Consider the following 18,964-nt stretch of genomic DNA (forward strand, 5'->3'; position numbering starts at 1 on the left):
ATGGTGCTCACAGAGCGAAAAATTATCCAAATGGGATGATGGGGTGAGACAATTTCAATTCCAAATGATGACATTGACAAAATGTCAAAAACCGAACCGAGATAAAAATATATATATAAAAAAATGACACATACATCAATATTTTTGTTCTACCATAAGGCAATGAACACCAGTAACAGCAGAGTGGGCTTGTGGAAAATTAGTCTAAGTTAATTATTACTAAGCTGGACAGCAGCACAATTTTCGGAATGGCTCAAAAATCTTTACATGGATATTAAAACAGTACATTCAAACTTTTAATGAAAAGAGAGTTTACATTTATTTTCATGAGACAAATGAAAGCATTCAACCATAGGAATATTCATGTCTTAAGAGACGTGATATGGCATATGTAAGAAATCGTGGTAAGCAATGTTACAAAAAGACAAAATAAATAAAACATAAAATAATGCTGGAATGGCAGAAAATAAAAATATCCATGAAAGCTGTCCGTATACGAAATCATAAGATTATGTCCTCACAAGGACCCAACTCCTGGAAGATCAACACCCAGAGCCAAATAAGGCTGTGCCAACGCAACCGGGAACAGCTTGGAGACTTGATGGTAGGAAAATTATTTAGGCACTAGTGCCCTTTGAGCTTCATGCAATAAAGTTTATATATGACCAGCTTAACTCTATATTGAAATGTCACAAATCTGTGTTCAGTCCTTTGGCATATCTTGAGAAGGTGCAATATATTTTAAAAAGGTACCTTAAAAGCTTACCTAGAACAAGAGAATTGGAAAACCTGGTTTGAGTGCCTCTTGAAACCACCAGCTTTGCACCCCAATCTCCATCTCTACCAGATCTTGGTTCCCCCTAAAGCACAGCTGTACTTTGCCAATACAGGGAATATCAAAAGGGCTACTTGTATAGGGTACCCACCAGCAGCACATACTTAACTTCCTTTTGCTTTGCAGTAATCAAAGATATATATGGGATAGAGAGCATGGGACGCACACCCTCCCAAATGACCACAGTGTTTGGCTGCTGAGGCACCAAGCAACAAGATTCCTCAGACTTATATAAACTCCAGGCCTCTCTTCACTCCCATTGACCAAACTCAGAAGTGGAAGAGGTACAGAAATGTAAATATGTGAAGCTGGTGGATCGGCCTTAATAAGTAAACCAGTTAACTTGGCCCACGTGAAAACTTCCAATTAGTGTGGAGATGAGGTGTTCTGCACCCCGAACTAATGGATACCAAAGCTGGAAACAAACTTTTCTCAATTCACTGAATAAATACATTCAAGGTTGGCCTGGAGCCATCTCTTAATTATTAAGGGTGGGGCAGGGTTCTGACAGCCTCAGGCTAAAGGGTTCAAATGGTTTACCAAGGGCCACTTTGATAAGAGATTTCATGATAAACAATTGAGTTGTGTGTAATCACAGCATACAAATGACCCTGCCACTATAGAAATTTGCTTATGGCTCACCTGTTAAGGAAGACAGGGCATACTTCACTTTCCTGCAGCCAGTGAAGTCTAATCCGACACTGAGAAACTGTCTGTTAAAGTCTGAAAGGAAAACCAACATTTTTGAAAGTGCCAATATTCTGGGTCCCCCACAGCCATCACTGGTTCATCCTGCTGAATTATATGTCCCTACTGTATTCCGTAATGGGTGGAGGTCAAGAACCAGTGAGAGCTGCAGGAGACTGAGCAGATTGGCTCTCCCGGGAAACACCGCCTTTTAGTTCAGACTTCATCAGCAGATTTTTCAGGATCAGGGCAGAGTTCTGCTGCACGGGCAACTGGAAAGGTGATAATTTATGGTGTTCTTTTACAGATGAGCTATAAATAATTCAATTCTATAGCAACAGGGTTGCTTTAACATTTTACATTGCATATACAAGTCGATGTGTAAAAAAAACATCTGTGACCACAAGAAGTTTAATCAACTTTGATTTTAGCATATAAAAGCATAACAAAACCTTAAAGGGCACTTGCTTGTGAAAGGGTTGACCCTCTCTTGGAAAGAAGAGGAAACAGACCCCCCTTCACTGCTCCTCTACATAACCACACACACAGGACCATCAAAAAGGATGCCTAATTAAAATTACACCGCTATATTTCTTGATGTTAGGCCAGTGAAAGGAATATATTTATATATGTATATGCATATATTTATATATAATAAAATAATACATGTATAAAAATATTACGTGAATAGTTGTGTTACATTTAATATTTATCCTGGAATATTGGGTTTCATTGGACCAAGACAAAAAAAAACACCACTGTATAATGATATTGCTAAATATTATATATAGTTTAAAAACTTGATTCTCATGGAATTTTTTTTTTATGATGGTCCAAAGAAAAGTCAAAACCAGCTAGAAAAAAACAAACAAACTCAAATGATAATAGGCAAGAATAATGTCAATAAATATACAACAAAGAGGGTGCAAAATTAGAGTAAAAACATCAGCCAGATTCATCATAAAAACAAAACAAAAAATTAATTGTCATAGAATGATAAAAGCTGCAAAGATATACATATGGCACCCTGCATTGTACAGAACATAAAAAAAAAACAGTCTGAGGCTAAAAATTTAAATTATATCTAAAAGTCCAGTGTTATTCACTCAAATAAAATAGAAGTGTGAAACAAAAAAGTAAGATAAAAAGCACAGGGAGCATGATTTTGGCACAACAGCCAAGGTGAATGTGTGGTGCCTGCCTTTTTCCACAGAGGCCATTGCCCACGATAAATAAACTCTTCTGGAAAAGCCGAAGACAAAGACAAAAACTAGGTCTTGTTTGCAGAGCCAGAGGAGCGCCGTAGCTTAATAGACATGCGGCTTTTGCTGGTCCGTGGCGACATAGGGGATGCCAATTCTGAGCCATCACCCTGAGTCAGTAAGATCTCGTTCTGCTCATCTGTTGGGCAAACAGCTGCAAAATAAGACAAGATGAGCATCAGGCTGCATTCAAAGATAACAGAAGCAAAGATTGCAATTATAAAGTTTTCACATTAAAGTGAACCTATGGCTAAATTATGACTATGCCATATACTTGGTATAATAACAACGCATGACCTTATTTTACGCAGTTCAGTCTTCAGTGACATTTGCTTAAAGTGATATTAAAAGGCAGATGATTATTATTTTTTGTTAAATAAACATACGTGTTTTATAGCTCACATTAAAAAGGTGAAAAAATTCCAGAATTTGTCTTATTTTTTTTACCTCACAGAAACCTGACATTTTAACAAGGGTGTGTAGACTTTTTATATCCACTGTATTTATACGTTTGTGCTCAAGTTTACATACCCTGGTAGAATTTATGATTTCTTGGTAATTTTTCAGAGAATATGAATGATAACACAAAAACTTTTCTTACACTCACATATTATCAATCAACTGTGTTTACTCTTTATAAATCATAATCACAACAGAAACTACCCAAATGACCCTGATCAAAAGTTTACATACCCTGGTGATTTTGGCCTGATAACATGCACACAAGTTGACACAAGGAGTTGAATGGCTATTAGAGGTAACCATCCTCTCCTGTGATCTGTTTGCTTGTAATTAGTGTGGTTGTATAAAAGGTCAACGAATTTCTGGAGTCATGACAGACCCTTGCATCTTTCATCCAGTGCTGCACTGATGTTTCTGGCTTCTGAGTCATGGTGAAAGCAAAAGAATTGCCAAAGGATCTGACCCCATTTTACAGGAAGGTCAAACAGCACTTCTGGAAGAACAACAGATTCCACTAACAGCACAATTCTGCTCCACTGGCCCCTCAAGATGAAACTAGGATAGGAAAAATGACTCCATAAGAGACTTAGAAACGGGTCTCATTGTGTAGTATATTTAATGGATAAAAGTATATGACAACAACAAATAGCGATTACACTCACATGTTAAAGTGCCAAACCAGGCACCAGGTGTAATCAGCGTGGAGTCTGTATCTCTCCTAAAGGCAAAGCCTAGATTGGATAATAAATAGCTTCAGCCAAACACTAACCATGAGTGAAAGACAAGTTTTTGTGCGATCATTCATATTCTCTGAAAAATGGCCAAGAAATCATAAATTCTGCCATGGTATGTAAACTTATGAAAAAGGAATTTCTCAAATGTGCATCCTCCCAGGGTGACACTGCGGATGCACCTGCATAAATGTGCCAACGTCCCAATACTTGAAAATGGACACTAATTACGCTAAGAAATTGGACTTTAAACGGCACTTGGGTAGTTCATATAAAAATATAGGGATTTTATTGAAGAAATCTATAAAAATACAATGATACAATCAAAAATATTTTATGTAGTAATTATCAGTACACAGCCCAGAATAATGCTCTAATATCACTTCCAGAAACGACAGTAACATTGGTACACTGAAATAAGAGAAATACACAACCAACAAACAATAATGGTAAAAAGATGAGGGATGGACAGCCGCACTCCAAACTAAACAGGTTGTCTTTATTCAAATCAACAGCAAGAACACAGCAGATCACAGCAATAGGAACAGGAGAATACCGACGTTTCGCACTGGCTTCAGTGCTTATTCAGCCATGAATAAGCACTGAAGCCAGTGCGAAACGTCGGTATTCTCCTGTTCCTATTGCTGTGATCTGCTGTGTTCTTGCTGTTGATTTGAATAAAGACAACCTGTTTGGTTTGGAATGCGGCTGTCCATCCCTCATCTTTTTACCAATATTTGCCTTAGTGCATTGCCTGCACCCTTGGAGTCCTATATTTTTGAAACGACCCTACAATAGACCTACCTTGAGCGGTGATCTTCTCTCTCATTTGTCTTTGAACAAACAATAATGGTTGAACAATATAAATATGGAGTGAATAGCCTTAAACATGGGTCCGGTGTCTACATGTTTCGCGTATCATAACGCTTCTTCGGAAGCATGACAGTAAACAGGTCGTATATATATATATATATATATATATATATATATATATATATATATATATATATATATATGTATGAGCACTTGTCATGTTTCTGCATTGTAACAAATAATACAACAGCAGTAGGAATATAATATGAACATAAACATGCAGCTAGTGATGGGAAATGGAAGGAAAAGGGACATGTGAGAAAAAAAAAAAAAAAAACTTCCTGGAACAGAAACTCCTTTTCTTAATATTAGAAATGTTTTGGTCTTTTACCTGTATAAAGGCTACATTTACATCATGACATTTATATTTCACAGTTAAAAAATTCCAGATATGGAAATTTCTACATTTATAACTATGCATATACCATACTTGGCCGGTCCCACTGGAAATCACTCTAGTGGGCACTGCAACTACAATGCAGCCTGCTGCATTGCAAACACAGAGGGTTGCCATTTGGGCACCATTCAAAAAACAATTTGCATTTTCTTAATGCATGCAAAGTGTCCTCTGGATGAGGTGGAATGGCGGGGGGGGGGGGGGGGGGGGGAGGGGGTGACATCACAATCTCTGCCTTGTCCAAATGGAAAACACTGAGTTTATTGTGAAAATGCAATGCATTTTCTAAATTGTGCCTATGACAACCTCCTGTGTTCAAGTAAGCAGCATGACAGCCATTTGGCGCGGAATGCAGAAGCTAGTGGAGATCACTGTAGTAGTATCTACTACAGCGATCTCCAGCTTCCAGAAGGATTGTTCAGGTATGGAATATGCATAGTTACATTTGTAACTCAATGCAGTGGTGTAAACCAAGCACATTTGCAATCTTGCAATGTCCATGAGGTGAAACTGCACTGATATAGTACGCACCAGTCCTAAAGGAAACAGAGGCACATCTTTCTTGTAAGGCTGCATAACCCGCTGGGCTGCCATATCTCGGAGTCAAAATAATGCAAAGCTTTGGGCAATAAACACTATTAGTTAGTAAAGTGAATTTAGCTAATGCTTCAAATTGTTCTTTTCAATTGAAACAAAATGAAAAAAGCCCCTGTGGTAGGGCTAAGCACCAAGGTACCCTGTAGGACATTTATTAAACCTTCAGTGAGACAGATTTTCTCTGCAAGAGTTCGGCTTCATTTATAAATAATTTCTGCTACTCTAAGGCAGCACTATGAGTAACACCTTCCCCTGACCACTTCTTATTTGTGCATATGTTTGGACTGAAAATCAATCTCAGATTGCATCTGTTCGGAGTCCCAATGATTTTGCAAGTAGTTCTTGCAATACTTTCTGCAAGTTCAGCTGCACAGAAGTTGCACAGATGTCCAAGTCACACCTGAAGTCACACTGACATGTGGCTTAGAAATAGTGCAATTTCAAGTGAAGTCGCATTTGGTGTGCCTGAAGTGCAAAGTACAATTGCACAATTCAAATGCGTTTTGATGCAATAAAAGTGAATTCAGTTTTAAATTATAAAGGCCAAGTTCACCTTTTGGAACAGGTTACACTTATATTCAGGGTATAACATGTCCCTAAGCACCTCCCCACCCCTGAGCTCCCTGATCGTGGGTGCAGGCTCCTGTGGGTAAATAAATAAATGCACATTTGTTTTCCTGCAAAAATATATATATTTTTTAAATTCAAACTAGATTAGAATGGTTTCTCTTTAGAAGTTAGCAGACGGGAGCACTTAGAAACTTTGCATTTTGTTGTGAAATTAGTGGATTTACCCACCTAATGTGCGCTGCAGTCTGTCAGTCTAGAGGTCTCCTCCCTGAATTCCTTCTACAGATGATGGATTGGCAGCCATCACCAAAATATTTTTTTTTGCTGTAACTGATCATACGATTTTGGTGATTGCTGTCAAGGGCTAGATGAATAATGCTGAATTAAAGTGCAAAATGGGAATGTCCAGTTCTGCAATAGCTATTGTCCCCTTACTTAATCACTGACCTGCTGAGAAGGTTAAAAAAAAGTGCACCACATAGAACAGGGGTGCCCAACTTTTTGAAGAGCGAGGGCCACTTAAGCGACTTGGTAATCTGTCGTGAGCTACAATCAGCAGAGCGGGTGGATGACAAGTCCGTGTCTACTCTGCATATACAGAGTGGACATAGACATAGCACATTCTACTCCATGGGCCCTCCGATCCGATCCACCTAGACAAGAGGGGAGGGATCCCTTCAGTTTTTTTTTTTCGGATCGGACGTAGGCGGGTGTAAACGGACACAAGTCCATTTACATCTGCCGCTCCATAGAGGTTAATGGAGGGTCAGACTGATCAATGAGAAAGGTGCCTAAGGCTGATTGTACACTGATGCGCTGCGGTTTACCCACACCACGGGTGCAGCGCAGTACACTGTGGCTTTGCTGCAGGTTAGCTGCACTTTGTCATAGACTTCTATTATATCCTGAAAGTGTGGTGCACTTTCAGAAAGGACACCAAACCCGCAGGTAATAACAGAAGTCTATGGCTATGTGCAGGTAACCTACAAGTGCACTGTGCTGCACCTGTAGATCTGTTTCAAAGCAGCCCAATAACCACTGCAGAACAGATATGCCCATACATACACTGGGATTTTAGTAATAAGCTTACCTTTAAGAACAGTCTTCTATTCAGGTATCGCCGGCTGTTGCTGTCCCAGGCAGAGTGCATTTGGTATTACTCCACCTGTGACAAAAAGCCAGTGCTATACAAGAAGCAACGGTTTATGTAGCTCTGCTTAGCAACCGTTTGCTTCCTCTATCGCAGGCTTCATTCACAACACTAATTCTCTAAGATAGAGGGTCAGCAACCCGCGATCTGGGCTTGCCAACCCGCCATCCCAGAGCAGGAGGTCGTGGGCCACATCAGAGGGCTCCGGGCCACTGGTTGGGCACCCCTGACATAGGTTACTGTATGTGCAGAAAGACCAAAAAAAAAAAAGCATCACAGAGAGACCACATAAGCATAGGAGGGTGTGCCTCAAACAGGACATAATGAATAACCAACAGCAGAAAAATTAAAAGGAAGGACTCCGACACTGCAAGGGTTAAACGCAGCCAAAGTTTTTTCAAAATTGATGGTCATACGCATCAAGATGGCGGACAACAGAGATAAAAGATTAAACTACTAGCAGACACTTCCTATCTGCATGCACAGTACAAGTCCTTAGGTAAGTGAAAGGTGCTCTTCACAAAAACATGCAGTGATTTAGTAGCAATGAATAAAGTAAATGATTGGAAAGATTGGAATACAGGCAAATAAAAGGGAGAAGGAAAAAAAGATGGGAATCAATCATGTCTTACCTTTCATTAACAGAACAAAGATTTAATGATCTAAAGAGAGGGAATAAAGAAATCTTAAATATTTCAAATTATGACTAGAGAGAAACCTGATTAGATAGGAGGCAAATTACAAAGAAAATGCAAATAATCAGGAAACACAAATCATATGCATTTCATCTTCAATAAAAAAAAATAAAGGTGCAGCTTGTAATAAGGGGGAGAAAACATTAGAATTGACACTGGCAGCATGAAATGTTTAGGTAAAAATTTCCTGTAAAGGAAAAAAGTTGGAATCATTTGTACTGAATGTAATGAAGGTTCAATGTATTAATTGCCGACAGTCAATAAATCAGCAATAATTGCTGTCCGCAAATGTACTTTTAAATCATTGTGTCACTGATGTCAATGAAGAGCATCATTACAAACTAACTGAAAACGGTCTATAGAGCTGAAAATAAATAGTTACATAGTAAGTAAGGCTGAAAAAAGACAATAGTCCATCCAGTTCAACCTGTGAAGGTGTATGTGTATCAGTGTCTATAATGATTTCCCATATCCCTGTATGTTGTGTCCTTTTAGATGTCTAAAAGTTTTTTTAAAATATCCATACTTGGAGAACCACAGGCGACTCACCCAAGTCCTGCGTGCGGACCTGTCTAACTGTAGATACCCTTCCCCGGACATCCTTAACACTGTGACTTCAGAGACAGCATTATCTTATATCCACACATTTACATCTCTCCGAATTATCAGAATTTGAGGAAATGCTCTTACAAACCGACCCCCCCAACCATATTCCTTGCTACTCAATGCCTTCTATCCCGGTCTTCCTTCATATACGCAGACCTGGGAGTCGGAGTTCCGTCATTCAATATCACTTATGGATTGGCAAAAATGCTTTCTCCTGACACAAACTATCCTTAGCTACCAAGACTTAAGAAAAAGGATTCAAGATAGTGATTAGATGGTATAGATCCTCTTCAACTATACATCATATTGATTCATCATTATCAGACACATGTTGGTGATGCCTGAATTCCAGAGATATCATGCTTCACATTTGGTGGGATTGCCCACCGGTGAGGAAATTCTGGCAAACAATCTTTTGACCTGTATTGCAGACTGATGGAGACATCTATCACACCCTCACCTGAATTAGCTCTCTTATCCATGCTTCCAGGACCCCTTAAATCTGTAAAAAGGGATGTACTGCAACACTTTATGGCTGCTACCAGGACAGTGATCCTCAGGCACTGGAAATTGATGACCATGCCTTTCCTGGGGGTTTGGTCTGCTAAAGTGGACTGCATTTGAGATCAGGACTGTCTGTTGGCCCAGGAAAATGGAAAATAGGAGCAATTCTCTATCCCTTGGAATTCATGGTCAATTTTCCGCAATTCCATCGAGTCTCTCCTGTGGGGCAGAAGGCGACACAGCCACTATTACCTCATAACCTAGGTGGAGCGTTCCCCCCTCGTTCCCCGATTCTTCTCCCTTTCTGTTTTTCCTTCTTCCTTCCTCGTTCATTTAGACATCTATTTGAGTACTGTGAGCAATCACAATGTGACGATTTTCCATTTTAAAATGACATGTGAATGATATAGCAAACTTTTCCTGGAAAAATAATTTATAAACGCAATATTTGATATCCTACTGATTTTCTTCTTGCTCCTGCACCACCCATGTTGGAGATGGTGGTACTGTATATCCAAATATCAGTCCTAAGTTACCTTATTGTTCTGTTAAATTATTACTTTGAGATTAAAAATCCTATGAATACCACAACTTCGCTACATTCATGATAACACTTGAATGTTATGCAACTGTGTGTTGTAATATTTAAGTTTTCAATAAAACTTTTGAACTATAAAAATATCCATACTCCCCGCAGTCACCACCAATTGTGGGAGAGAGTTCCACATCCTTATTGCCCCAACGGTGAAGAACCCTATACGCAGTTTAAGGTCTAACCGCTACTCGTTCAGTCTTACTGTGTTCCCCCGTGACCTTATACATGCCCTAGGACTGAAGAGTTTAATTCCTATGCTGGGATCCCCATTGAGATATTTGTAGATCGCCATCATGTCTCCTCTTAAGCGTCTCATCTCCAGCGAGAATACATTTAGTGTTTGCAGCCGTACCTCGTAATTGAGGTCCTCCAGTCCCCTTATTAGTTTTGTTGCCCTTCTTTGGACTATCTCCAGTTCCAGCACATCCATTTGGAGGACTGGTGACCAGAACTGGACAGAAAACCCAAGATGTGGCCTAACCAGAGTTTTATAAAGTGGCATAATCATAGTTTTGTCCCTGGAGTATATTCCTTTTTTTTATGCATGCTAATATTCTGCTGGCTTCGGTAGCTGCAGCTTGACACTGCATGCTGTTGCTCAATCTGTCATCTATTAGCACCCCTATATCCTTCTCCATCCTTCGGTCTCCCATTGGTTCTCCACCTAGTGAATATTTAGCGTCTATGTCTCCACATTAAACCTCATTTGCCATTTGTCTGCCTGCTCCTTTATTTTGTTCAGGTCATTCCGCAACATTTCTATGTCCTGATATGAGTTTATTACTCTGCTTATCTTTATGTCATCCGCAGAAAAACTATATTCAATTCAGTAACGCCATCTGTAACAAGGTAGCTCACTTAAAGATTTTTCGGCAAAATGCCCATAACACCATTTTCACCTGATATGTTTCGGCTGTCGAAATTTTCAGTGCATCTCTAGTTGTATTATCCATTATTATCCAGGAAACATTAGAAGCCAAGGGATGACACAAACAACCACATCAAGTTGGACTGACCCCCTTAAAGAACAGCAGGGAAGTAGGGCAGCTCTAAACACCACTCTTCTAGCTTAAGTTAGCAACTGCCAACTCTGATTTTATTTTTTTAAACAAACAAAAAACGCCATATTTGTCCTTCATGAAGCTGCCCTTGGATCAAAGAAGAATGCTGCAGAGTGGCACAACATCAATGCATGTTGCTCTCTGCAGCATTCATGACCCTTCCACAGCAAAAGGAAAAGGAAGAGCAAGGAGAAGTGTGACATTATACAAACAAACCCAATATCTATTAAAAGAAAGGTAAGTATACAAACATAAAATACAAATTTGGCAGCAGGGGGCACGCCAAGGGAATCGTCGGTAGAAACCTGGAGTTCGGCTTTCACATCAAGTCACCTAACAAAACAATTAACGTAATATAGTTAATATGGCATCTGTATTTTGCCTCCTTAAGAAAAAAAAAAACACTGTTTAAGCAACATCGTCTGCTGAGGCTGGCATCCTAAACGATCAATCCAAGACCACCTGTGATGTCATATTTATAGGATTACCTTAAAACAGGATTACCTTAAAACAGTGCCAATGTATCAGCAATATTTTTAGCCACAGAAGAGAAAACACAATTGAATGAATATCCTGCCAAATGATAGAACATATTGTGAACCTTCAGAAAAAAAAATCAGCAAAGTGACTCACCCTATTGAATAATGGTTACAGGTTCCAAGACATAACACTAAAAAACAGTTATTACATTTCTTATTTTTGGAAAGAATGTTTGTTCCTGAGACCAAAATAATAGGATTTTTTACTTATCAGTAACATCTGTTTCTTGTAGTACTGTACGGGACACACAGGCAGCCCATACATTAGTCTTTGTTTTTTTTTAACCAGTGGAAAATCTCTGGTCACTGATCTTACCAGGGTATTTTTCTTTTGCATATGTACAGCGCTCAAATCTCTAACAGACATTACCATATGCTCTTCCCATGCCCGAATCTGGCAAGTAGAGAACATGGTACCACTCATCTACCAGTGGAAGTAGAAAAATCTACTTTTGTGTGAGTAACTTGTATAGCGCTGCAAATGCGAACTAAATCGCCTCAAGGTGCTTATTTCCATCCAGTGTCGTCCTGATCCTTCAGAAGAGGTGGGTTCTTACGTTTTTTCATGAAGGCCCGATGGTTTTCCTCCATGCGGGCGTTTGTGGGTAGAGCGTTCCATAGTCACGGTCCTTGGACTGCAAATCTTCGTTCTCCCTTCGATTTGTAGCAGGACTTGGGTATGCGGAGGAGGTTTTGGTTGGTTGATCAGAGAATGCGATTGGGGGTGTAGTGTTTTATTTTCTCGCACAAGTATTGAGGAGCGTTTCCTTGTGTGCACTTGTGGGTGAGACACAGGGTCTTAAAGATGATCCGATCCTTTACGGTTAGCCAATGAAGGGTCCTCAGGGATGGGGCGATGGATTCCCAAGGTTTTTTCCCCGTTACCAGTCTGGGTGCTGTTTTGGACGACTTGTAGGCGCAAAATCTGGAATTTAGGTAGACCTATGTAGAGGGAGTTTGCGTAGTTGAGTCGGCAATTGATGATCGTTTCAACTACTACTGCTCGAGTTGAGTGTTGTCAGCGTATGAGTGGTAGGACAGGTCCTGTTTGCTGATAATTTTGAGGAGTGGGCGGAGGTAGATTTTGAAGAGCACGGGTGACCCTTGAGGGACTCCGCAAGAAATTGCACGAGTTTCAGAGGTGAAGGCTCCTAGTTTCACTGTCTGGGAATGATTTTCTAGGAAGGATGTGAACCAGGGTAGATCTGCGGTCTGGAACTCCTACTTCTTTCAGGCGAATGAGTAGAGTTTTGTGGTCTACACTGTGTCGAATACTTTTCAACTCAATATATTGAAAAGTAACGCAGGAGGTTTGCTCTTATATTTTTGGGGCTCTTCCTCCTGGGAGGTCTTAATATTGTAATTGAATATGTAAAGCAATATTGTTTGCAACACTGAGCCCTTTATTCGGTGCAGTATGGTCACTATAATCTTTCCTAGGGGTTTAGGACGCATACAGTAGTACAAACTTGTATAACTGGTGGTATAACTGGCCATTTTGCTGCAGATGCAGTTAATCCCTTTATGTGATGCGTACCTTGCAGCACTAATAGGCAGGAATTTGGCATGTAGATATAGTAGCTCATCTTGCCATCACTTTGACCCTTATAGGGTATATTGCACCATTTTCATCACTGGGTGTGTGTAGTACATCTATTAGGTGCTAGTGCCGCTATTTACCTATATTTCTATAAAGTGTCCGATTTCCGATTTTCATTCCATATTAATTTAAAGTGGCAGCTTGAGAATGTGTTCATGTAGTTTTTGGCACAGTGGTAGGATCAAATGAGGAGGGAGGAACATTTTAGATTCTGTTTGGTATAATGATAGAAGCTCGCCAGGCATCATTGCCGTTTTCTCTAGGAAACATCAACGCTCATTCCGACAGAGCCGGGGACACTTCTTAGGCCCCATACACACGAGAGGATTTATCCGCAGATACGGTCCAGCGGACCGTATCCGCGGATAAATCCTCTCAAGGATTTCAGCAGATTTCTATGCGATGGCGTGTACACACCATCGCATTGAAATCCGCGCTGAAATCCTCTGGCGATGACGTGTCGCGCCGTCGCCGCTATTATGACTCGGCGACGGGCGCGACGCTGTCATATAAGGAATTCCACGCATGCGTCAAATCATTACGACGCGTGCGGGGAATCCCTTTGGACGGATGGATCCGGTGAGTCTGTACAGACGAGCGGATCCATCCGTGGGATCCGATTCCAGCAGATAGATATTCTGTGCATGTCGACAAATATTTATCTGCTGGAATTCGGAAATATCCGCGGATAAATATCCGCCGGAGTGTACACACCATAGAATCTATCTGCAGAAACCCATTCGATGGGATTTATCTGCGGATAGATTCTATCGTGTGTACGGGGCCCTAGGCTGAAAAGGTCCGCGCTTCTCTATCCCACATCTGTAGAACAGTTCCAGCTTTCAAAACTTCATGAAACATTACTGACCGGACCTTTTATCTAACCAGGAACAGGCTCTCAGGAGGAAGCTGCTTAAAGCTGTGGTCATGCCCTGATCAGGTAGTTCTATTCTGTCCTCTCTGTAAGCCATCCTGGAAGAGACTCTGGTACTAATGTAAGAAAGAGAGGGGAATGGTGGTTCCTTTTTTCTTACTCGCTGGTGGAGGGGGCACCAGGGGTTTTAGTTTGATTCTCTGTACTATCCACAGACCAGCAGGTCTGGCTGTGTGTGTATCCCTCTCTTTTCCCTACTGGTGGTGGGGCTTCATTTGGGTCTTCCTAGGTGACTGGGTACTCCCATCTAGCACAGAAAACACAAATCCACATTAGTATAAAAGGACAGGTACTATGTATAGTCCCTCAGTAATAACAAATAACCGAAGGCCTACAACGTATACCCCTAAAAAATCATTATCACCATTACATAATCATAGGGTGGGAACAGTGTCGTCCTGGAAGATTCCTGGAAATCAAGTTAACATGTAAGAACTTTGTTTTCTCAAGTCATCTTCCAGGACGGCCTTATGAGAGCGACATCATAGAAATATTACCTGTTAGGGAGGGATTACTGGCTGAAGCACTTTTCTCCCAAAAGCCTGGTCGGTAGATGATAGAAGTTCCAGACGGTAGTGTCCTACGAAACTTGACCAGATGGCTGCTTTGCAGATCTGGATTGGCGTAGCCCCTGCTTTCTCTGCCCAGGAGGTGGCTAAGGCTCTGGTGGAGCGCGCTTTGAGTTTTGGTGGCGCTTGCAGTCCTGCAATGGAATAGGCTTCCCCCATTGTGGATTTGATCCACCGAGCCATAGTTGCATTTGAGGCCACTTGTCCTTTCCTAGGACCCGAGTACAGCACAAACAGATTTGGTACTGATCTCCATTCTTTTGTTCTTTCGATGTAGTATAACAGGCATCTCCTGACATCCAGTTTGTGAAAATATTCCTTTTTTTTAAATTGCATGCTTGCCCACAAAAGGACGGAATCACTATGTCCTGTGAAAATCAGTTGACACTTTAGGTAGGAACCCTGGGTCCATGGACAAAATGACTGTCGGGGAAAATGGAGCAGTAAGGTTCAGCTTTTAAGAATGCTTGTAATTCATTTACTCTCCTGGGCTACTAGGAGTACCATGTTGTATGTTAGAGGTTTGAAAGAGCTTTCTTCCAGAGGCTCAAATGGCTCTTTGTAAAAAAAAAAACTCTGCAGTACTGCCGATAGATCCCAAGGGGGAAATCTCCTTTGTTGAGGAGGTCTCTTCCTAGAGACTGCCTTGAATAACCTTTCTATCAGAGTGTTGTCCGCTAATCTCAAGTTTAGATAGTTTGATAACGCCGCCACTTGCACTTTAAGAGTATTGGGTGCAAGTTTGTACTGTCCTATAAAAAATCAAGTACGTCTAGAATTACAGAACCGAAGATCCTGCCCTTATCCTTTTGCCATCTGCAGAACATCTTCCAAATTTTGGAGTCAATTCAATTAGTGGACTTTTTCCTACTAGGCAGAGAAAGACGGCCCAGTAGTAGGTGAAGCAATTCTCCTTGTACTAGTAAGTCCTCTCTTACTGGAAGTTTCCAAGGGTCTGCGATTGAGAGGTTCAGGAGAGCAGGAAACCACGCTCTCTTTCGGCCAGAACGAGGCCATCAAGATGACCTTTGCATTTGTAGTTAGGATCTCAGAAAGCCGCCCTGGAAGATGACTTGAAAAATATAAATAAATCCTGTATCCTTTGATATTTATCTTTATACGGATCATCGAGAAAGGATCGTTTTTACATGATGTCAAATGAAAATGAGACAATTTTTTATTCTCAAATTTCTGCAGGTTATTATTATGGACTTCCAGGATGAATTCAATATATGAGTTATGGCGTTCTGGTCTCAGAATGTCTTATGGTCGGCCAAAACAAGTCTAAGGAAATTAGAAGAAATGCTTTAGGTAACAGCCAAATCCAAGTGGTTTTCAAGTAAAAACAATTTAAAGAGGAACTGCAGCCTGCTCACATAATTTGTAATAAAAACACATTTGCCAGTCTGAAGCTTCCCTCCAACCACTTTGCATATTATTTTATATATACTGTGATTCTGTAAATGTCAAATATGCTGCAGAAATCTCCCTCCACTGAGTCTGGCTGCAACCATTTTAACTGTGGGCAGCTGAAGCTGCTGCCGGTTCACTTCCTGGATTCACACCTCCAGCTCTGCAGCTCTCATTGGCCCTCTTATGACTCCCTTATGGCCCTCCTTTCCTGGCAAACTCTTACGAGAGTGAGAGCTGTGCATGATGTCTAGGCTTTTTCCCCCAGACAAGAAACAGGAAGTGGGCTGTATAAGGTATGTAATGGCAGAAAAAAATATGTTTTACTATCCAAAGTTAAAACAACAAGGGCAGAAGATTTAATAGATAGAAAGGTGAAAAAATTACTGAAGTTCCACTTTAAGCTAAAAGTGCTGAGCTAACACATAAAGGGGTAGCGAGGTGAACTATGTATATCACAACATGAAGCATTATATAAATTAAAATAGGGGGTCTGCATGCACAGTTCCATGACCAATAGAGGCCATCTCTTCTAGCCAATAAAGAAGATGCCTACCTAGGTGGGAGGACCATGCCGACCAGGAGAGACATCGCCCCCTGCGCCACCCCGCCGACTTCCAGTGGGACGACATGAAGCATAGCTGTAGCCCATACTGACCAGAGCAGATTGTCTTTTCCAGGAGGATGGCTGCTTCCTCCCTGATGGGCCCCTAAAGGGGTCTTCAGGGACAGGGCTCCACTGCAGGCAGACCATGGCTCTGGACCTGTATAGAGCCCTGCAGCTAACCACCCAGAATCTAGTGCCTGAAACAATGTTACAGGTTGACCCCACATATATATATATCCACGAGAGATTGAGGTTCAGGTACACTCCCCCAAAACTTAGCTGAGAAGTTAACCATTCCAATAAAGCTACAGTGGCTATAGTGCAGACAGATATCTTGAATCAAAAAAAGTATTTTTACAAAGGTTTAAAAAAAAAAAAAAAAAAAGAAGAAAGTTCCTCTCAGTAGGCAGAAGACATCACCTTATAACACTAGCAAAAAAACAAAGCTTGCTGGGATTGGGAGGGGTGACATATGTGATGTCTATGCAGCTTTCTTTTTGCCAGTGTCCAATCACTTGAAGGTTGCGAGAAAAAACCCATGGCTAAGACTAATAATTAAGAAACTTGTTTTTCTATATATAAAAAAAACTATTTAACTAGTCATACCCAAAATTCACTACTATTTTCGGACCCAGCCTATCCATGTTCCTTCCCATTTTTTGTGCATATTACAAAACAGGCTTCTCACTTTCTTTGGGCCTACAAACGTCCCAGAATCTCACACGCCACATTTTTTACACATAGGATTCTGTGGTGGCCCAGGAATCCCCAATGTGGCAAAGTATTCATTGTCTGCTCAAATCTCTCAGCTTTCTAGGCTCCAACCGACATCACCCTTTGGGTGCTCCTGGAACTTCCCAACTTCACTTCAATCCCAACCTCCATCCTGCAATAGTTCCCTCATAACCTATGCCCCTTCCTCCCTGAGCCCTTAAATGGTACATAGCTTAAAGCTTTGGGATTCGGTCTGCTACTCTTCCTGCCTGGTTTTGAACAACCACAGACAGACATTCTTGTGGTTTTTGTCACAGGGATTCACACAGGTTTGCCATTCCCTCACAGTGCACTGCTTTTCAACCTGGGCCATGTAACAGGAAAGCCATGAAGCATCCCGCTCAGAATTTTTCTGACATGCATAGCTCCGCCACTAAACAACCTCCTTGCAATGCACTTCTTTGTACCCATTTCAGAACATGGCTTTCAAACATATATGCCTGCACCCCCTTGGTACACCAAAATACGTCTCAACAATCTATGCCTATATGAACGCTCTTGGTACCCCCTCGCCAGCATCTTACATGTCCCAGTGGGAACAAGACCAATTGACCGAGAATTGGAGCAAGGCCTGGTCCACTGTAGTGAAATGTTCCTTCAACATTGCCATCTTAAAGGTGGCATAGAAAGTCCTACTGAGGTGGTATTGGGTCCCAGCCCATACAGCCCACACAAACCCCTTACACAGCGATAGGTGCTTTAGGGGCTGTGGACAATGCAGAGATGTTCTCCATTCTTGGTGGTCACGTTCGTGCCTCTCTGGATCTTTGGTTTAGGGTTTTCAGGTTACAATATACATTGTTTCACTTGCATGTCCACAAGAATGCAAAACAGGCCTTATTACACGGACCTATCCAGGGCCTCTTGTATCAGCAGAAGCTGGCATCGCACTTGTTCTTCTCTGTCAAATGCACCATTGCCAAAGCTTGGAAAAAAACAACTCTCATTTGCAGCGATGATGAACGGTATTAACCACTGTGATGATTAACGAGAAGATGTCTAGCATTCTGTACGACTCCCACCCTAAAGTCTTACGGGTTTAGGAATCCTGGCTGGCATACACCTTCCCTATACTACATGCAACCGGTTTGGGCAACCTATGACCTATCTTTTGCTTACCTCCCAATCCTGCGGGATACCACAACCTCCTCCCCCCTTTTCCCTGCCCCCCTTCTTATCTGGATCCTTCGTATTTCCTCTTCTCCGCTTACAGTCCAGTCCTCGGTTTATGTCTGTATGGTTCCAGACACCTGTAAACCACCACTGTTAGCCAGTCTGTGGCTTGGACCGCAAAGCCACTCAATGGATTTTCAGACTGATAATGCTTTCATTTAATGGTGCACGTTCCTATTCTTACTGGAAGTGTGCCATACCATTGTCTATACCCCCCTACGTGGGTGAACAGGTGTTGTGCATTATATTTTGAAAGCCTTTAATAAAAATTGTACCACAAAAAAATAAATAAAAAAGGAGACTAGTAATTGTTTCATTCGCATCTAGTTTGAC

At 41.2% G+C, this 18,964-nt stretch overlaps 1 protein-coding gene across 13 annotated transcripts in view; it reads right to left on the bottom strand.

Moving 5' to 3' along the window:
• Positions 1-283: 283 nt before the first annotated feature.
• The window catches only part of RALGAPA1 (Ral GTPase activating protein catalytic subunit alpha 1), a 290,205-nt gene continuing 271,524 nt past the window's right edge, over positions 284-18,964 (bottom strand). For 11 of the 13 annotated variants that reach the window (XM_040333074.1, XM_040333068.1, XM_040333064.1 and 8 more), the window contains one exon: positions 284-2,938. In XM_040333074.1, the coding sequence (XP_040189008.1) occupies positions 2,793-2,938 (146 nt within the window). In that variant the 3' untranslated portion in view covers positions 284-2,792. Of the gene's footprint in view, positions 2,939-8,196; positions 8,227-18,964 lie in introns of all 13 variants that reach the window. The other 2 variants (XM_040333065.1, XM_040333066.1) reach the window with 2 other exon arrangements.

Source organism: Rana temporaria, chromosome 13 (genome assembly GCF_905171775.1).
Source record: "Rana temporaria chromosome 13, aRanTem1.1, whole genome shotgun sequence".
NCBI lineage: Eukaryota > Metazoa > Chordata > Amphibia > Anura > Ranidae > Rana > Rana temporaria.